This window comes from Medicago sativa, chromosome 1 (genome assembly GCF_051527215.1).
Source record: "Medicago sativa cultivar Bolivia chromosome 1, Bolivia_mono, whole genome shotgun sequence".
NCBI classification, from domain to species: Eukaryota; Viridiplantae; Streptophyta; class Magnoliopsida; order Fabales; family Fabaceae; genus Medicago; species Medicago sativa.
In genome coordinates, this window is record NC_140749.1 from 62,864,367 (window position 1) to 62,885,912 (window position 21,546).

At 33.7% G+C, this 21,546-nt stretch overlaps 2 protein-coding genes and 2 pseudogenes across 4 annotated transcripts; 1 reads left to right on the plus strand and 3 right to left on the minus strand.

Moving 5' to 3' along the window:
* The first annotated feature begins 1,418 nt into the window (after window positions 1–1,418).
* Window positions 1,419–5,310, plus strand: LOC146956221 (chaperone protein ClpC, chloroplastic-like; annotated as a pseudogene). The gene is made up of 6 exons (XR_015029968.1): window positions 1,419–1,487; window positions 1,856–2,081; window positions 2,381–2,578; window positions 2,968–3,178; window positions 3,590–3,710; window positions 4,002–5,310. The product of XR_015029968.1 is annotated as a chaperone protein ClpC, chloroplastic-like (transcript).
* Window positions 5,311–7,596: 2,286 nt separating this feature from the next.
* On the minus strand, window positions 7,597–9,314 carry LOC146956223 (xyloglucan galactosyltransferase MUR3-like; annotated as a pseudogene).
* Window positions 7,597–13,087, minus strand: LOC146956222 (uncharacterized). The gene has a single exon (XM_085727632.1). The coding sequence runs from the start codon at window positions 13,078–13,080 to the stop codon at window positions 11,461–11,463; it is 1,620 nt and encodes a 539-aa protein (XP_085583758.1). The 5' UTR covers window positions 13,081–13,087; the 3' UTR covers window positions 7,597–11,460.
* Window positions 13,088–16,074: 2,987 nt separating this feature from the next.
* LOC146956224 (uncharacterized) lies at window positions 16,075–20,871 on the minus strand. Of its 2 annotated transcripts, none has more exons than XM_085727673.1 (9): window positions 20,621–20,871; window positions 20,053–20,197; window positions 19,788–19,935; window positions 19,340–19,672; window positions 18,927–19,232; window positions 18,230–18,802; window positions 17,938–17,996; window positions 17,782–17,855; window positions 16,075–16,477 (listed from the first exon to the last, which is right to left on the minus strand). In XM_085727673.1, exons 1-9 carry the CDS (start codon window positions 20,773–20,775, stop codon window positions 16,474–16,476), a joined length of 1,797 nt encoding a protein of 598 aa, XP_085583799.1. In that variant the 5' UTR covers window positions 20,776–20,871; the 3' UTR covers window positions 16,075–16,473. The 2 variants fall into 2 exon arrangements, with proteins under 2 accessions (XP_085583799.1, XP_085583791.1); XM_085727665.1 differs by having other exon boundaries at window positions 19,340–19,675.
* Between the last annotated feature and the right edge of the window lie 675 nt (window positions 20,872–21,546).

The following is a 21,546-nucleotide window of genomic DNA, read 5'->3' on the forward strand; positions in this document are numbered from 1 at the left end:
ATTATAACCATTTTTTAATATGCAAATATATTAACAAACAAAAGAAACTAGTCATAGGCTTGTAGCACATCAACATAAATATAAATAATATTGACGATTAAGAGAGTGATGATGATTAATCAATTACATACACAATATATCCCAAATAGAGCACCGTAAGTGCTATACTATATATCAAAAGGAACATTGTTAGTGTTATACTATATGATCCAAAAAAGCACTTACTCAAGAGTTAAGTTATTTTAGTTAACATTAATTGGGAAGTATTGTGGCAGGTATCGGTGTAGGATAATTATCGAATACTCTCCTGATACGTATCGGGAAGTATCAGATAATTATTTTTTTTAAAAAAATAAAATTTAATCTTTGGATACTCTCCTGATACGTATCGGGAAGTATCGGGCAGGTATCGGTGCAGGATACGCAGGGGATACGATACGTCATCCATTTTGAAGTATTGGGGCTTCACAGAGCCCGGGCGACCGCCCGGGGTCGCCGTGCGGTGAAACTGCCCCAGGGTGGAGGTGGAGAAGAAGATTATTTGCTTGGAAGGAGAAGTATGTGAAAGTGTGTTTCTTTGGGGTAGCATTTGGGTGTCATTAGTTTTTTGTCATTGGTGTCATTGTTCTTATCTCTCTCTTAACTACTATTTCTCTCTCATCTAAATAATTTATTTTAATCATTCATTCATCCATCATTCTCTATCATCTAAAATGAACTAATGCACCAAAGGCACCAAAGGCCAATGACACCCAAGTATTTCCGGTTTCTTTGTTGGGTAACTTAGCGGATACTTGGATGAGGAGACATGATTGTCATGATGGTTATTAGTAAAAGAAGTTTACCATATTCTCATTCACAAAGATCAATAGACAATGATCTTTTCTCATACATCATTTACAACAAAGCAATTCCCCCTTCAAAGTATTGTTATGAGCTTGGAGAACTCGTAAGAAGTCATATTTAGTAATCATAATTCGATCAAGGGGCTCTAGGTAAGTATATGTGATAGCAATACCCTTCATCCATGTAAAAATCATAGCACACATGGTATCAATCCTCCATGTACCCATTTGAAAAAAATCCTTGGCCCCAACTCCGCGGAAGCGATGATATATTCATATGCATTCATCAACATATATTAATAAGTAAACAATATAGAATATAACACATTTATAAACAACAATATGTTTGTTTTACATCAAACATGTCAGGTAACTAGCCAGTTGCATTGTCTTATAGTGACAAACAACATTAAGCTCTTTGTAGAAGTAGGCTAAGCCAGGCGTCCTCCATGGAAAGCCGTGAACCATCTTGAGGTCACAAAAGTACTCCAAATAGCTCAAATAAACATATGTGACACTCTTGTTACTAAAGAGAGTGACACCGACCAAGTACAATAGGTATATTTGAACAACATGTACAACCGGTTAAGTTGTGTCTCCACTACATCATCCTCCTGCTCACCTATATTTGTTGCCTGGCAGGTAACTAAACTGTGCTTGAGGCTCGTTTGTGGCCTCCACTTCCCGGCCAGCCTCCTCCAGGTCAACACCTATCAATTCAACCATCAATTGGTGCCCCCCTCGTCCTTGGTCAGTTTGTCATCGAGGTCCAAGAGACGACCCTCAATGTGCATATGCACCAAACATGAGATGTAGTTCAGTGTCATTGTCATCTCCCCAGTGGGAGAGCTAGAAATAATTTTTTAGGTGGGTCAATTATTTTATGAATTAGTAGAGAAGGTAATTTACAATCCTAGTTTTCTTAATGACAGATTTTTTATGACGTATCATTATGTGTTGAAGCATGCTTATTTTCTCTTCTGTCTTTGTCCTAAATCTCAAAATCCTAGGGAAAATTGGATCCTGTTGTGGGTAGGCAGCCACAAATTGAACGTGTTACTCAAATCTTGGGTCGTCATACCAAACATAATGCTTGTCTTATTGTGGAACCTGGTACTGAAGGTCTCGCCCAACTGATTGCAAATGGTGATGTCCCCGATACCTTAGAAGGAAAGAAGGTTGCTGTTTTTTTTCTTTCTATTTCTAGTCTACAAATTGTTGTTGGTTTGATTCAGGGTATTTTCTCTTTCTTTTCAGCACCACAAACATGTTCCAAGTTGCTCATTTAGTCAATAGGATTTCAACATATTTTCCATTTACTTCTAATACTACATTTTGATTAAGAAGTAATTTTCTTGCATCAAGATGGTTAGACTAGTTTTGGAGCATCTTGCCCTGTACTTAGTCATATGATTGTGTCATCGTTTTGGCTTTCTGTCTTGGGTCTGTTTAGAGTTCTTAAATATGGAATTTTAGCATATATTTTGGTGTCTTGAATGAGATGAAAGCCTTGTTCTGCATGATTTTGGTTATAGCCCTAGATATGGGTCTACTTGTTGCTGGAACTAAATATCGTGGAGAATTTGAGGAGAGATTGAAAAATTTAATGGAGGAAATCAAACAAAGTGATGAAATAATACTTCTCATTGATGAAATGCACACTCTCGTTGGAGCAGGAGCAGCTGAAGCGGCAATTAATGCGGTAAACATATTGAAACCAGCTCTTGCTAGAGGTGAACTACAGGTAATACTTTCTTGACATCTGAAATGGATACGCTACATTTTATATAGTACAGTAATAATTCAGTAATGTAAAGACTTCAAACTATATTTCGAATCACATTACAGTATTTCACTTTTGAATTGCAGATCAATGACCATGTATCTGCAGAAGTTTCAATAATTAGTTTTGGAATACTTTTATCTGAAAAAAAGTGTACAAATTTTCAACAGTTCATTTCTTTTATCAATAGTATAGAAGAAATTAAAAATTCTGAATGGTCACTTTGGACTGGCTATTAAATGTAAAGACTGAAGACATATATATGGTTATGCAAATGCTGAACTTGCCACAACTTCCATCTCTTAAGTAAATAGATTTAAATACTTATGCCGTGTATAGGAGCCAGAACACTAGATGAATACAGGAAGCACATTGAAAAAGATTCAGTTTTCGAGAGGAGATTCCAGCCAGTTAAAGTGCCAGAGCCAACTGTGAGTGAAACAATACAAATAATAAAAGGGGTTAGATGGCGCAAAGAGATTCACGACAAGCCCCATTATACCAATGATGCTCTTGTAGCTGCTGCAAAGATGTCACATCAATATATCAGGTTTGTCATAATTTATACGTATGTACATTCTCTCCTCATTTTCAATTTTAATTTATGCCGTGGAAAAGTTTTTTTATTTTTTATACTTCTGGTATTTCATGTTTAAATGGGAATTTTTTGACCAAAGTAAATCTTTTGGAATTGTGCATTATGCCTTTGAATTGTTTACAACAATTATTTTGGAACTCTCATATAGTTGTGAATATGAAAGAATCAAATTGTACCTTGTATCTTGTTGTTTTTTACCTGTTGTTTATCTTAAAGTATTTTGTAGTTCATAAAATAATTATGTCTTCTGCAGTGATCAATTTTTGCCTGACAAAGCTGGTTCCCAAGTCCGACTTCAACATGAGCAGATATTGTTCATCTGCCATTCTCTGAACCAGCCGTTCTTAGTCTCGTCTATTTTTGAGCTGATTGGGCCGGATTTATATACTTGCAGTTACCTGAAGAAGCAAGAGGGCTTGAAAAGGAGGTTAGGCAGATAGTTAAGGCGAAAGATGAAGCTGTTCGCAACCAAGAATTTGAAAAGGTAAGGCCATAATTTAAGATTTATCTTGTATAGTTGTAACATTAGCCAACATTTTTAGGATACTCAACCACCTTTTTTATTACGAGATTACATTATATTTTTCTAAAACAAAAGTAAGCCATTTAAGGCTATTATATCTTTCCTAAAGTTCTATAGCAACTTTGGTCTCTAGTTTTTGTTTGAAGACATTGTCGTGGTTTTTTCCTTCAATTATATACCTCCAAATTCTTTTGCTTTTCGGCTAATAATTTGTGGGCTGATGGTACCTTAATTTCTGAATATGCTGGAGAGCTACGGGATAAAGAAAAGGATCTTAAGGCTCAGACATCAGCACTTAGAAAAAACAAGGAGATGAGCAAGGCAGAGGGTGAGACAGGAGATATAGGTGCACTTGAGACTGGACTGGTGTTCCTGTTGACAAAGTCTCGGTTGTCGAATCTGATCTCCTTCTCAAGATGGAAGAGAGCTTACACAAACACATTATTGGACAGCACAAAGCAGTAGAAGCCATTAGCCGCGCTATCCGTCGAGCTCGTGCAGGACTTAAGAACCCTAACCGGCCAATTTCCAGCTTCATCCTTTCTGGCCCTACTGGTGTGGGGAAGTCTGCTTTGGCCAAAGCATTGGCCTCATACTACTTTGGTTCTGAAGATGCTATGATTCGGCGACATGAGTGAATTTATGGAACGACACACAGTCTCCAAACTCATCTGCTCACCTTCTGGATATGTTGGTTATACCGAGGGTGGTCAACTGACTGAGGCAGTTCGGCGCTGTCCCTGCACTGTTGTACTCTTTGATGAGATTGTGAAATCCCATCCTGATGTCATCAACATGATGCTTCAAATCCTGGAAGATGGGAGGCTAACAGATAGTAAGGGAAGAACTGCAAACTTCAAGAACACACTTCTTATAATGACATCAAAACCTTGACTATGATGACAAGGACAATAATTATAACCGAATCAAAACCTTGGTGACCGAGGAGCTGAAGCAATACTTTAGGCCAGAGTTCCTGAATAGGCTGGATGAAATGATTGTCTTCAGGCAACTGGAGGTTAAGAAGATAGCTGATATAATGCTGAAGGAGGTGTTCGAAAGACTGAAAACCAGAGAGATTGAGCTCTCGGTGACAGAGAGATTTAGGGAGAGAGTGGTCGACAAAGGTTATAATCCTAGTTATGGTGCCAGACCTCTAAGAGGAGCTATAATGCGACTTTTGGAAGACAACATGGCCAAGAAGATGCTTTCTAGAGAGATTAAACAGGGTGACTATGTTTTAGTGGATGTTAAATGTGATTGTGCTCAACAGTAGTAGTCATGCTCCAGATTCATTGCCGGAGTTTCTTCCTGTGTAATATGGTTGCCCACAAAAATTGTTTCACCTAGGAATCGAACTCAGATTCTTTTAAACTTCGTCCTTAGTGGAGTTCATTAACCACTTGAATTCAATTGCTTGGTTCCCCTTGTGCTAAGTTGTGTAGTTTTTTTTTTCTTTTCTAATGGCTAAGTTGTGTACAGTTTGTTTAGTTGTTGATGAACATAAGGCTTTTAATTTGAACAATTATATTTTTTAATGAAAGCTCAACATTTCAAAGTATTTTTTAGTGCTAATCGTTAATTCCATATCTAGTAATTAGCTTGTTCAGATCCTCCATTTATTGTTACCCTTTGTCTTCATTCTCACTGCACTTGTTATTCTTGAAGGTGTCAACAAGAGCTCGTCCTTTGTACTCTATTATCAATCCTTTTGTCACCATCTTGTAGGTAGATATAAATTTTACTTGCTGTCTTTTAATGCTAGATTTTGATTTTATGTCAAAAAATTATGAATTTGGTATGCTATGTTTTGAACTTGGAGGCATGCTTATTTTCATTTTCATTTTCTTGACCACTTGAAAGATCGTATTTACATGACATTAATCTTCTATATAAGAAGGAAAATTGCTAAATTATGAATTTATTTTCTTTCTGGTTTAGTTGCTTTCATTTGTAAAAGTTCTTGAATAAGAAAATTGAGAGAGATCGACAGTGTAGTTTGGTTTTGGGTTTGAAATGGAATGGTGATAACTGCTATGCTATAATCTGTTCCTTTTGACAACTATTGCTCATTTTCAGAACATATTCAGCAAATGAACCATATCAGCCCCATGTCTGAGATCAGTTTGTCCATCTACTGTAGAAAATCAGCAGAGATATTTTGTCATTCAAATTTTTTTAGAAACAAAAAACAGATAATGATAGCAGGTTTTTTTCAGATTATCTCATTCAAATTTTCACGTATTTAGAACAACCGTGGTCTTTGGATCGAAATTGGATGGTTTGAATTTTAAACTGGGTATTTTATTTGAACAAAAACAAAAATCAATAATAAAATCTAGACCATTTGATCTTGATCCAACGACTACGGTTGTCTTGAATGTGTGAATAAGGTAAAAATGAAATTGCAATAATCCGATTTGGGAATATAAGACATCTATTTTCTTAGCATAACTGTCAAAAGTTGATAGCAATAACTAATATAACTAACAGCCTATATGATGTTTTAACAAAACCATTTTTTCACTTCCCAATAACTAATATGTGATTAGATAAACAAATATAAATAAATAAGAACCTCCACATAAACTATCTCTAATATGGTGATGTAGATCAAACAATAACCAGACTTCACTCATCATTCTTCAGTCTACAATATTGCATGCAAACGGTCACAGTGGAATCTTCTCAATTCTTAGAGTAAGCTCTTTTCCTTGGCCATTCAATTAAAATTTACTATTCTTATCACCATTCCCAATGAAAATGTAAGCAAGTGGTTCTCAAGTAAAAAAGGCAGTCCTTTGAATCCTGATAGTACTTTTAAGGATACACAAGTAAAATAATATTGCAGTGACAAATTATCCAAATTGGTACCTGAACTAGCTTTAGTCTTATAAATATTTCCAAACAACACATTGCAGAGGTGATATGATGATAACTCTATAAGTCATTCTCATGCACTCTGTCATCAAAATGAAGTTCACGGTTTGAGGGGGAAACAGCTGATGTAATGCAACATCCTAAAGCAACAAGATGATCACACTAGGTAGGTAGAAAATGGTCATTATGGGAAAATGAATGTTCCAAATGCTGGAACTTGAAATGATAATTAGGGGAGGGGGACCCCTTAAGCCCTCTTTGTCTCTTCCCCTTAATTTTTAACAAATTATACCTTTTTCAATAGTTTTTGTCATTCTTTCATTGAAATTAGTGTTTTACAGCATGCACACTCCACCAAACCCTCTACTGCCTCTTTTCAATCCATTGTCAGAGCATTCTCCCCTATATAATGAGATCTGTGTGTATACCCATAATAATGCAGTCACCAAGTGCAGACCATATGCTCTGAACAGACACCAATCCAATTTATAATGTGTTCCTGTGCTTTTAGCTTACTGCTGCACCAACCCTGTTAATTCCAAAAATCATCTATACTACATTCTTTATGCCTCCAATATTGTCCAGACCAACAACCAACCATGTGTATTTTAATAGGTTTTCCCCTTCCACTCCACATATGCTACCAAGTATACACATTTAGACAGCATTCATAGTTATTTCACAATCATTGTGTAATAATATCAACTGGTTAGAGTTTTAAGAAAGACTACAGAAAAGTTTAATTAATCAAGTGGTAGATTTTACTCTTCTGACCAACGTTAATTGTACAAAAACCAGAAGCAGCGGGTGAGGAAAGAAACAGCTCATAATTTTCTCTAGTTGAGTCCATTATAAAGTAGCTAGACAGTGATAATAACCCATTCACACAGCTATCTATATACAGCAAGTGAAGTGCCAGATATACTCGTATGAAAGCGCCATTATCAAAAAACAAAATATAGACACGTCCCAACAGAACAAGTTCTTTCCTGATTTCAATGACAAACTTGTTGGGGGCTTACCATTAATCATGATAAATTTGTTTATTTTTCCTATATGGAATCAAATGAACAAAAATATTACATAAAAGAAATTTTAAACCTTATAAAATGCATTCTAGTAACCACTAAGTAGAATACATGAAGCAGAAATCAGGAAAACCGGTAAAATTAACATGTAAAGCAAAAGAATAAGTCCCTGAGCCGGGGTTTTCAACAAAGAAGCTCGCTCAATATGCTTCGACACATGTTCAGCAGTAAGTTCACAGCAAGATCCCAACAATAACTTGCAGTTCTTCCTCAATTCAGGGAAAGCATATTTCAATCTGCATTAAACCTCACTGCAGCCAGTGATATAATCTTTTCCCACTCTTCTACAATGGATTTCTTTGCCCATTCTTCCAAGAATTTTTTGCAGCTTCAGCAGATGAATCAGTGGACTCTCCACTACCGTCATTTTTTGGTTTTGAGAAGAAAGGATTCCATTCATGAGGACCAACCTCATGTTTTCCCCCATCCAACAAAGCATACTTCCAACTGTTCTCAATGAAGTTTTATCGATACAATCTTCAATAATATCCTTCCTCAAACGTGTAACTTTGTAATTACTGCTTGTACAGCAACAATGAATGCGTCTTTTAAGAGTTTCTAACTTGGAGCGAGGGTCAGCATATGCTAGTCTTGGAATGAGACCAATGACCTCTTCTCTCATGATTCTCACTTGTTCAGGAGGTATCTGACCAAGTATTTCCTCTATACTCATATTCCTCTTACGAATGTCGTCCTCTGGAATGAAGGCAGAATACTTGGTATAATTCTTAGGAAGATGCCAAGTATATTGCGTGTATGCTGAACCTGGATGGAAGAAGACAGGTATACAGCCAGCCAACATTGAATCAAAGGCAGACCATTGAGTGTATGAATCACCCTGAGGTTGCAAGCCGAACTGTGAGCTTTGAAACATCTGCATTATGCTGCTGGGAGAATGGCATTTGCTTTCACCAAAGTCACATTCCAAAAGCTTACCAACCGGTGAACTTCTGCATTGCTCAATTAACTAACCCCTGATTGATTTGGCACTGCCAGGTTGGGGAGCTCCAGCAAATGAGAAAAGCCACTTCCTCTCTAATTGCCTCATTCTGTCCTGCCAATTGAACACATCAGCATCTTTTGCAGGGTGGAAGTATGTAGGATAAGGAATCCCGAAATCATTTGCATTCCATGGACTCGACTCTACCACAAGCATGGACATATTCTTCGCTGCCGGTAAAAACAGAAGCTTATTCCCCCAGTCTGTTTCTTCCTCAGACAATCTCCGAAAATCCCACGTTATCCTCCTTGCAACAAGAAAATGATCCTTCCCATTCATTATACTCCACTCCGGCCTCTTCATAAGCCAGTCAGCCAGATCAAGTGAAGCCGCATCCCTCCTCAAGATATTATAACCCCAAAGATAACGTGCAATACCAAACCCAGCATAAAACGGAACAAAAATATCCTCAGTCAAACACTCATACTGCTTCATCCTATTACTAAATATAACATCAACCGCAAACTGATTCGTCGCATACCAACCCGTATCTGAGAACACCCCTTCAACATTCTCAAGTGGCGGCCCAAGACCAGCATTGGTGGTAAATTTACACATATTAGTCCAAAGACTCACACTTTTACACTCTTTCAACATATCCTCAACGCTTTACTAAAAGGAAACTCTTTCTCCTTCTTTGTACCCCTTCTTTCTTGCATCCACCACAACAAGACCTTCTATCCTGCTAACACTTCCTTTTACCAAATATGTGTTACCACTGATATCCATCTAATTTATGCTCCTTTGATACACCAGACATACTAATGGTTTTATTTTTATGCAACCGTTGGCCAATTGAGTATCAAGTCTTTTTTTTGCTTATCATGAAGTAAATAATTTATAGAACATTCAAGGATTCTGCCTCTGCTGCATTACACTGCACTGTCCTCAAATCAACAGCCATGACAGAAGACCCCGCTTCTGGTATATCAGGTTTACCAGATGAGAAAACTGAAGATGATGCCACTGTATCCCATAATTTTGAGAAAATAACTAGGATTTAATATTGACTCATGGACGGTGAAATTTTTTATACCATCAGTTAGCCATATTGTGAAACACTGAAACTCTTTATATGAAAAGAAAAAGAAACTGTCTCAAAAAACTAATCATTGTTGGTTCAAATTAAAAACCTACCCTTATTTTCTGTAATGATGAGATGTGGTAATTTTCGTTAACTGCTAGACTGCTGGCACAAAACTGTAGAAAATTTCACATTGTAAGTGGACCAAATTTAAACACAATTATTTGGATGAACCTGATGGTTAGAATGCAACAATTTGGCAAAGCCTGACTGACCATTAAGTAATAACATATGCTTAGAACATCATTAGTAGGCAATAATAGCCTCTATGTATCCATTGAAAATTGCATATTTGCCAACTATTTAATCTTTAAGCTATTCTTGTCCCTTGATTTCAACTAGGAGTCCAGATAAACGACAAAGTCTTAGTCCCCAAATAAGATGGTTAGGGTACCAACAATACATGATATCGGCAAGAAAGATTTATTCTCATGCTATAAGCTCTGTACATTTTGAAAGAATGATACAAGTGAGTCTAACATTATCACAAGAGGTACATATATATACAGAATCTATAATAACCAACAGCGATGATAGTCATAACTTATAACTGTCTATGTAACTGAATAATCAACTGACAACTGCATAACAGAAAATACAACACTAAACAGAGAAAATTTCAAAAGTGGATACCACTCTAACATACTAAATTCCTGGATCATAAAGCTGCATACACAGGTACATTGTCAAATGTGTCTGTTAAATATTGTAGTACTAAATATTGCCAACGACCAATATTTCCCTTTCAAATAATCTCTTATCTGCTGATCTGAAACAGAGTTGGGTGCATCACCAACAACTTTAACTCATTTAAACATGGTTACAGAGAATTTGTCTAGTGAAATTCCAAGCTTCATTTAGTACTTGTCTATACTTGCATCTTACTATAAAACAACAATTGTTTTTAAGGATAAAAATACAAACTCGGTAGAATTTGTTCAACTCTGAAAATTACTTTATAGTATACTAGTTCATTAACAGGGATAATAACAAAGTTTCTAATACATTACCATCTTTAAAATTGGATACACGATATAGTTTGCCGTTCAAAAAATATACGATATACAATATTGAAAATTTCAGCTCGTGTGTGTGTCCACTTTTCACATTTGTTTTTAAGGATAAAAATACAAACTCGGTAGAATTTGTTCAACTCTAAAAATTACTCTATACTAATTCATTAAATAATAACAAAGTTTCTAATACATTACTAGCTTTAATATAGGATATACAATATATTTTGCCATTAAACAAAATATAGTATATACAATATTGAAAATCCCAACTCATGTGTGTCCACTTTTCATATTTTTTATTAATATTAAAAATAAGGTAAGTCTCATTTCTCAAATATGACTTCAAATATTTAGTTTGGAGGTACCACTTGGCAAATAAATATGAAGCTCATATGAGATTTTCCCGCACCAAACTTTACAACACATGAATCCTTAACATACTAACATGGACATTGTAAAACATACCACATAAAATAAAACAATTACATGCAAGCAACATATTGACAACGAAGCAAGTTATAATTCTTAACAATCAATCAAGCAAATGTTTCATTTCACATAAATGTTATATAAATCAAAGACTTCTTAAAAAGCATTATATCATACCTACTTCTACTATCATAAGAAATACCTATTTTTACTCTTATAGTAGACCTCTAGAAATCATTTCACGAACAAGTTTTTGTGCCTTATCTTTCTCACCACTTTTAAAGAGAGCACGAATCATTATTTCAAAAGTTATAGCATTAGGAAAACAACCATTCTCTTCCATTTTCGATAGGAAGCCAAATGCTTCTTCAAACAAGCCCTCTTTACAAAATCCACAAATCATAATTGTGTATGTTACGACAGTTAGATGGTATCCTTTAATCAAAAGTTTTTGAAAAATTTGATGTGCATCCTCAAGTCTTCCACCTTTGCACAAACCATCAATAAGTGTGTTGTATAAACACATATCCAATTGAATACCTTGGTCTTTAATTTTCTTGACTAATGTAATTGCATTGTCAAGATGATTGTTTTTGCACAAAGAATGTATTAAGGAATTGTAAGTGATGACATCAGGTGGTTGACCTCTTTTATGCATCTCATGAACAAGCCACTGCGCATAAGAAATTCTCCCTGATTTGCACAAACCATCAATAAGAGTGTTGTAAGTTACCGCATCAGGAATCATATTTTTTAAACACATTTTTTTAAAGAGATTGATGGCTTCATCCACCATTCCACTCTTACAAAATCCATCAATCATGATACTGTAGCTCTTAACATCGGGCATGATTCCCCTTTGGACCATTTCGTCGAATACATATTTAACCTCGTTCACTTCATTATGTAGGTAATACCCATACATTAAAGAACTATAAGTAACAACATCAGGTTCCATACCTTGTTTCATCATGGCAGCAAACATACTTTTAGCTTCTTTCATCTTTCCCTCCTTACAAAACGCGTCAATCAATATACTAAAGATAAAAACATCCGGGTGTACGTTTTTCAACGCCATTTGATTCAACAAAACAATGGCTTCTTTTAATTGACCCACATTACAAAAGCCTTTGATCAGAGCACTATAAGTGACAACATCAGGCGAAATTCCCTTGCTAACCATTTCAGTAAATAACTCAGAAGCATCGTTTACACGTTCATTTTTACACATGCTATGAATGATAGTAGTGTACATTAGCTCATTAGGCATGACCGATTGTATTCCTAGTCGTCTCAAGAATTGGAGGGCAGTTGTTGTTTGTCCCATTTTACACAAACCACAAATCAACGTCCCATAACTAACATCATTGAGGCGAAATCCCTTCGCAACAACGTCATCATGAAAGTCCAAGACCGTCTGGACGTCACCCTTGCGACAGAGGCCTTTTAAAAGGGTAGTTAGGGTTATTACAGTCGGTTGATAACCCATCTTAAGAATCTTAGCGAATAGAGAAAAAGCGAAAGGGATATGACCTAAGTGACAGTAACAATTGATGAGAGTGTTGATAGTAACAATGTCAGGCCTAATTCCGTGGAATTCTAGTTGTCGAGAAAGGGAAATAACAGTTGAGTAGTGTTTGTTATTTTTAACAAGGGAACCTAGAATCTGGTTAAGATAATCTATGATAAAAGGAGGAGCCTTGGAGGAATGTAGCATGTAATTGAATAAGTAAATAGCATCGTCGACAGAACGAGATTGAGAGTGAGAGAAAGACCTTGAAGAAAAGGAATGTAGAAAATAGGGTTTTGAAAGAGACATAGTTCTAAATCTCATAAACGAAGACATTACGCACCTTTTGGGTTTTTAATGAACAAGAATGGAATACGGTATATGGCGGCATACGGTATAATTCAGCGATATAAGAGAGAGAGCAGCCGCAACAAACTTCTCGTTGCCTAAAATTTTCGTTTTGAGTAGGTTAGATATATTTTTAATATTTTAACTTTTCATTTTAATCATTTTAAATTTTTTTCTTCTATATTTGGTCTTTAAAAAAATTTAAACGCCAGTTTGATCATGTATTCATGTTTGCAAGTCAATTTATGTTTAACATTCGAAATTTTGAATGAACTTTTGTATGATTGATTAAAATATTATAAGAATTTCTTAAAAATAATTAGAGTTTTTAACGAAATATGAAGAAAAAAAAATTAAACAAACGAAATATGAATTGTTAAGCGTCAAAATTATAAAAATTCATATTTATTTGATTGATTGTATATGTTTTTAGTTCCTAGAAATTAGAAATATTAGAAATTTTGTTTTAGTCACTTAAAAATTTTATTCGTGTTTTAGTCCCATAAATTTTAAATTTTTTTGACAATAGTCCCATAAAATTTTTGTTTTGTGTTTTTGTGAACTAAAAGTTAGAGAAAAAATTTATGAAAAGTTGAAACATTTTAGAGAAAAAAAATATATTTAACCCTTAATTCATCCTTTGTTAAAAATGTTTAAACTTTTGCAAGAGATAATTTATAATATACTCCCTCTAGTTCTATTTATAATAAACAATTGACTTTTTAGATTCGTCGAGTAATTGATGTATCTGGTTTATATTTATATTTAAAACTGTATACATCAATTACTCAATAAATCTAAAAAGTCAATTGTTTTTTATAAATATGACCGGAGGAAGTATTAAACATGCCTGCGAATTTTTTTCAAATGATACGCACGAGTTGGTTTATACTTTATACCAAAGATCAAAAGTAGTGATAGAAAACTTACAAAGACTAATAATCGAAGTATTTTTTTAAGAGAAATAAAACAAAAAAGTTTAAATATTTATAGGAATCAAAAACAAATGCAACTTTATATTTTAGGCTAAAGTGCACTTTTCCCCCCTTAACTTTCAAAAACTTGCAATTTTGGCCCCCTAACTATGAAAACTACAATTTTGGCCCCCTAAGTTTTAATCCCATTGCAAATTTGGTCCTTTTGGTCAATTTTGACCAGTCAATACCCTTGTGGCATGCCACGTGGGTAATTATTAAATTAAAAAAAATAAAAAAAGGCACTTAATCATTTTTTAATTAAATAAATAAAAAATCTAATTAAAAATATTTAAAAAATCAGGAAATTTGAAAAATTAATAAAAAAATTGAAAAAAACTTCTGAAAATATTAAAAAATTCTAGAAAAATGAAAAATTTATAAAAAAAATAAAAAAATTCTGGAAAATTGAAAAATTAATAAAAATGAAAAACGGAAAAAATTTAAAAATTCTGGAAAAATCTGAAAAATACAGGAAAAATTTAAAAATTCTGGAAAAATTAATAAAAAAATGATTTAAAAAATAAAATAATCTAATAAAATGAAAAAAAATAAAAAAGATTAAAAAATTCTGAAAATATTAAAAAATTCTGGAAAAATGAAAAATTAATAAAAAAATTGAAAAAATATTAAAAAAATTCGAAATTTTTGTAAAATATAAAAAGATTAATCATTTTTAAAAAAATGAAATTTTTGAAATTAATTTCGAAATTTTCATTAGTATATATGTCGACTTAGGTTTTTTCAGTGTATTTATTTCCAAAAAAAATTCCGGGAATTTTTGTGTATTTATAGACTGGAAATTTTTGTGTATTTATAAACCGAGAATAAGGGAAAAAATATGTGTATTTATAAACCGAGCTTAGGTTTTTTGTGTATTTGTCGAAATTTCGAAATTTTCATTAGTTTTTTTTCCGGGAATTTTTGTTTATTTATAAACCGGGAATTTTACAATGAAAATTTTGAAATATGCATATTACAGTGAAAATTTTGAAATTTTTTTAAATATTTTCCAGAATTTTTATTTTTCATTTTATTAGATTATTTTATTTTTTTAATCATTTTTTATTTTTACTAATTTTTCCAGAATTTTTAAAAATTTTCCGTATTTTTTCAATTTTTTTCATTTTTATTAATTTTTCAATTTTCCGGATTTTTTTTCAATTTTTTATTATTTTTTCATTTTTCCAAAATTTTTTAATATTTTCAGAATTTGTTTTCAATTTTTTTATTCATTTTCATATTTTTTTTCAATTTTTTTTTTATTTTTCATTTTTCCAGAATTTTTTAATATTTTTTTCTGATTTTTTTAATATTTTTTATTTATTTAATTAAAAAATGATTAAGTTTCTTTTTTTATTTTTTTTAATTTAATAATTACCCACGTGGCATGCCACATGGGCATTGACCGGTCAAAATTGACCAAAATGACCAAATTTGCAATGGGGCTAAAACTTAGGGTGCCAAAATTGTAGTTTTCATAGTTAGGGGGCCAAAATTGCAAGTTTTTGAAAGTTAAGGGGGGAAAAGTGCACTTTAGCCTATATTTTATATACAAAAGAAATATTTTTTTTTTGTCAAACATTTTAATAACAAAATATACACCACTTAAAATGAAGAATGGATTCAAATCCCAACTCATGCATATCGATATCGCAATGTTCTTGAATAATTAATTTCATATCTATGAAATTCACGGTGACTTTTGTACGAAAAAAATACTACTGTGACTATGTTCTTCTGTTTTTTCACGTTACACATTTTTTTCGTGTGTTTACTGCTAGGAGTAAAACATGCCAAGTTATTGAGCAAGATGATGTGACACTTGCAAGTTACAACCACTTTTTCAATTCTAAGTATCAAAATCATCTTATGCCAGAACCACAAGTGACTCAAGTTATAATTATAATAACCCACCCTGTGATGTGTGTGAGTGAATTGTTAGGTGTCGTCACCAGTGAGTTGGTATTTGGCAGTAACATATCTATGACATGAATTAGAGAGTACAAACTATATTTCGCTAATACATCAACTCGTACATGGAGGAGATTGGTTTATGCAAATTCATATTAAACAGTATATTTAATAATGTTCAATATAAACACCAGCAACACATGAAAATGCTAATAACTTTAATAATAATAGCTGTAAACCTTATAAACGGGCCATTGAGATCCTCTTAATTTGATCAAGACATTCCACATGTACATGTAAGTGAAGTAGCTATCATGATCCAGACTACACTAACAACCAAAAGCTGTTTTGATTTCTTCAAAAAACAACCAAAAGTTGACCAGTGAATACTTTGAACGAGTTTTACATTTTTATGCTCCGAATTGTTGTGTTATGTAAGTGTATGTCCCCAAACCATATCCAAAACACCAGATTCAGAAGTTCACCTAATAAAAAACAACGAATCATTAGTATGTCCAACTTCGTTGCTATGAAGCATTAGTAAAACTCTTGACCACCAAACAAACTTCATAGCCAAGTTAAAAAACAGTTCAAAGATAAGTCATACAAAAAAAGTTAATTGGGATTAACAAGACAGAAAAATAAATCAAATTGGCGTGGTTTGAATATACTCAAAGAAAGGTGATGGTAATTCAAAATATAAGTCATACAATGTATACGAATTTCAAACTCAGAAAGCTCATGAAATAAATCAATTGTAATATCAGTGATAGCAGGACATATGGTTGGAAAAATAAATAAATTAAGGGTTAACAAAAATAAAGACAGGCCATTTGAAGTGTAACTCTGTAAGGTATTTAAAGAAAAGCTGAAAATAACCTATGATTGAGTTTCCGAAACCACATAGAAACAATGTGAAAAGAAAACAAAGACAGATGAAATTGGTCAATAACGACTGATTTTTGATGGGAAAACTAAAACATTTAAACCAAAATACATTTATCTAATCTGCTGACAGTGGATTCAAAAAGGAGGAGAAACAGGCTTGGTTTAGCTTATGCGTCTCATACCGAACGGCATCACTAATTATTCTGTGCAAAGCACGATTTTACCCACATTAAGGCACTGAATTGTTTTCCTCTCCAAGCGCCGGAGATTTGTGACAAGCCAATATTGAAGCCAGTTAATTACCCATATATTGCAAAACTCGCATACACTTAAAGATTAGATATTCAATTCATAGAAGACAATTACTATTCTAACATTGGATTTGCATCTGGTAATATAAGCATGAGCCGGCATGTTTCAAAATACAACTTTGACTTTGTTATACTTGTTAAACTCTTAACCCACTGAAGACTACAAGTACAACAGCAAAATCGGGACGATAATTCAAGATAGGTGTGCCAAGTATCATTCCAAAATTATAAGATCATCTATTCCAAAGATTAAATAATGGAGCCGGTGGGTTAGAGTTCTACGTTCTCCAGCTTAAACATTTCCCAGTAAACAATTACTATTACCAATAGCAATAACCATAACAAAGCTGATCAAATAGTAAAAAAAAAATCTAAAGGAAATGGAGATCTCCTTCAAAAATAACATAAAGAAACATTCTAAATAAGCTGGGGCTCACCCTACCCTTCTTCCGAACCTCAGTTAGGTATTAGTGAGAATTTTTTAAGTTAGTTGGGCAGAGATACTTACGCAAAACAAGGAAATGTCATTCTGCAGTGAAAGTTCTAATCAGATTTAACTAGAACATGTTTCTCAACAAAGAAATATGTACCTGCCCAATGATGAAGAGCCTCTAAAAGGTGATATCAAAGATGAACCTTCCTGAATTTCTGTAATCTCACGGTCCTGGACGGTAAAATGTAAAAAGAACAAGTTAAAAGATTGTAGATTGTAAATCTTCCAGTAGGTTGTTGAAGATATCACATACCATGTTATAAATAGGTTGTTGATTGCGCCAAAACTCTAAGGGAGGTAGAAGCCACCTTCCTACAAAATAACCCAAACATAAAGAATAGAGTAAAGTAAACGACTTTTCAAATTACCATGTACAAAAATGCTAACAATAGCATTGGCTGAGAAGTGTTGGACAACAAGAATGACAGTGCATGAAAAGAAAATAGAGTGTATATATTATCAATTAGGAAATAAGATGTGTTGCTTCATGAATAAACAATGATTGGAAAATCTTGTAAAAAAAAAACAATGATTGGAAAATTTACCAGATCTGGATTTTTTTAGACTCAATGACTCTGGAGAAACTGTGGATAATCTCTGTTGACTTCCCTTGTTTGAGTGACTTACATTCCTTCCTTGAGGAGATTTTACAGAAGATGCAGGTTTAATAATTTTTCTCTTAGGTGTGACCGCTTCTGTTTCAATTGTCGCCCTTTTTTTCTTATAACATCTTTTGGTTTTTGCTGAAAAGGTTTTGGAAATTCTGGAACTCAATTTATTAGTGACCTGCCCAGACATTGTGTTTACTCTTCCCTTTTGTGATTGAACGGGTGTTGATAGACTTTCCAGTCCTCCATCAGTCATTTCCAAGGCTGCTGAGGCAGAGATCTGGTCTTTATCTGGATGTGTTGCAGGATCTCCAGTAGCAGGTTGCTTCTTCTGGTAGGATTTAACATTATGCATCCGGGCACTACGTCTATTCCCGCCACTACAATGAACAACATTGACCCTACCCGTCTTAATTGACATATCCCGTTCATCTTTGAGGAGTGCCTTATTGCGATCTCCCATGGTCTTATCCGGTGATAACAAAGAAGTAGGAAAAGACTTCTCCACAGCTGCGACAACATTTGAAATATTAAGATATAGAAACTGTAGGTATAGGAAATGATAAAATATTAAGCAAATAAATCATGAATAAACATACATACGAATCATTTACAAACATGTCTAAATATTTACCATCAGATAATATTTCTGGAAGATTCGTTGATACATTATCAGGAACAGCAGTATCCAAATCATGATTTTCCACAACCTTCAAGGTAGAGCTCTGCTCTTTCTCTGGATTCTTGAGAGGATCTCCATATGCAGGCTGCTTCTTCTGGCAGTCCTTAGTACTATGCAACCGGCCACTACGTCTAGTCCGGCCACTACCATGAACATCGTTGACCTCACTCATCTTAATTGACATATCTTGTTCATCTTCAAGGAACGACATATTGCAATCTCTCGTGACCAAAGACGTAGGAACAGAATTTTCCAAAGCTGCGACAACAATTAAAATACTAAGATATAGAGACTGTAGGTATAGGAAATGATAAAACATTAAACAAATAAGACATGAATAAACATAAACATGTCTAAATATTTACCATCAAATGATATTTCTGGAAGATTTGCTGGTACATTATCAGGAACAACAGTATCCGGATCATGATTTTCGACGGCCTTTGAGGTAGAGCTTGGCTCTTCATCTGAACGCTTGAGAGGACCTCTCGATGTAGGATGCTGCTTCGGCTTCTTTTGCTGACAGACTTTAATATTATGCAACCTGGTACTACGTCTATTTTTACCACTACCACAAGCAATATCAACCCCACTCATCTTCTTTGAGACTTTGCATTCATCTCCGGGGAATGGAGTCTTGCAATTCTCTGGGGCCTCTTCAGGCAATACCGACGAAGTAGGAATGGACTTTTCCTCACCTGCTACAAAAATTAATAAAACAACATTGAGATATAGAGAATAAAGAGATAACTAACAAAACAAACAACAACTATATGACAACAAATCATTAACAACCATTATCGAAATATTTACCGTCAGAGAAAGTTCCTTGATAAAATGCAAATTCATTATCCAAAACAGCATTGCCCGAATCAGTACCGGTTTCTGATTGTTCTCTAACGCACGCTAGAAAAGAGCTTTCCCAGTTTTCAGAAAAGCCAAATAAAAAACTCTTGAAAATCTAACCATGAAATAGAAGAAAAAAACAAAAATCCATCAGGGGTAGCAATGAAACACCATTATCAACAATATCTTGCAAGACTAACCACCAAAAACATTGACACTTATGAATACAAACCTGGGGAGTAAAACCATTATCCAGTGTGCACTGTTTATTAATGAAACCCCTAATCAAAACATATATACCATCGACAGTCTCAAGGGAAACCTCATCATATCTTTTGATAATAGGAGCGGAATTAAACACCCGAACCGCTTCTTCCCTGAATCACAACATTAAATGTGTAATAATGAAAACATTAGAACCACAGTAACTGTTTTTATATTTGTCAAAAATGATCATTTTATTTTAGTAAAAAACAAGTATGTGACCTATGCTTTTGCATTAGCTTGAAAAATCTATGCAAAGTTTTCAGCCAATTTATAGTTTAGTGTTAACACATACAAATAATAATGTATCCAAACATAAATTCAAAACCGATGAAATTAACAAAAAGTATTAAGTATTGAAAGTCAGGTTTGGGACAATGCACCTGACATTGTTTCTAGTAAAGCAAGTTAAATGCCTATACGATTAACTCAAGTAACTCCAATTTCTGATTCAACAAGATTATTGGATTTTCAAGTAGAACAAAGAAGCAAGCAGGTGGGTGCATAAGCATAATAATTTTGACGAGAATACTTACTTTGTGGAAGAGACGCCGGAGATGGCTAAACGGTGGTTGTTTCCTTGACATGATTTAACGAGCCACCAATCGTATAATGTAACCGTTCGTTGGAAGCAAGAAGAAGAAGAAGGTGTGGGTGTGCAATTAGAAGAACTGGGAGTGAAATCAGCCATTGTGTGAATGAATGCGATGTTTGGTTGAAGAGAAATAAGTCAGAGGAGAGGAGACTCTCTCTCACGCTGTACGGTAGAAACGCCCACTTCATCTATGAAAAAAAAACAACTCTTGTAGATTAATCCTTTTAAAAACAATTTGTGAACCAATAAAGTTTTTTTTTTTTGGATAAGAACCAATAAAGTTTTAGTTTATAGTATAACTAGTCGAGATACCCGTGCTACAGCACGGGTAGCGCGGCTTCGCCGCGCTGTATGGCCGCGGCTCCGCCGCGTGTCGCGTCTCGGCTGCGCTTGGCGTAATATTTTTTTTTTGATCCATGGTGAAAATATGTAAAGTATTTAAAGCATAATAATGTATATATTGATCGGTAGTAATGAAAAATTGTAAAATAATTAAATTTTAATATGAACAAATATATATTAAATTTTAGTATTGACGATATTAAAAAAGCTAATAAATAAAAATAATCATAGTTTTTATTTAGTAATATGTTTCAGTGTGAAAAATACTAATAAGCATCCCGTGAAAAATCATAATTAATGTATTATATAATATTGTTATCGTAAAATATATTTCATAAATAAGCATATGCTAACGTATTCCCGTAAAAAAAAATACAGTGAGATATATTTTTGTTAATATATAGTCCATACACTCATATATATTTTATCAATATATATAGTTCTCATTAGATCTCATAAATAATAATATATCAATATATAGTTCATACACCCACATATACTTTATTAATATATTAATAAAACTTA

Coding starts and splice junctions, on each gene's coding strand:
- LOC146956222 (XM_085727632.1), bottom strand. CDS start 13,080: ATGAGATTTAGAACTATGTCTCTTTCAAAACCCTATTTTCTACATTCC.
- LOC146956224 (XM_085727665.1), bottom strand. CDS start 20,775: ATGGCTGATTTCACTCCCAGTTCTTCTAATTGCACACCCACACCTTCT. Junction 20,198..20,620: donor TCCGGCGTCTCTTCCACAAA/GTAAGTATTCTC, acceptor GTTGTGATTCAG/GGAAGAAGCGGTTCGGGTGT. Junction 17,856..17,937: donor AACAACCTATTTATAACATG/GTATGTGATATC, acceptor TTTACCGTCCAG/GACCGTGAGATTACAGAAAT.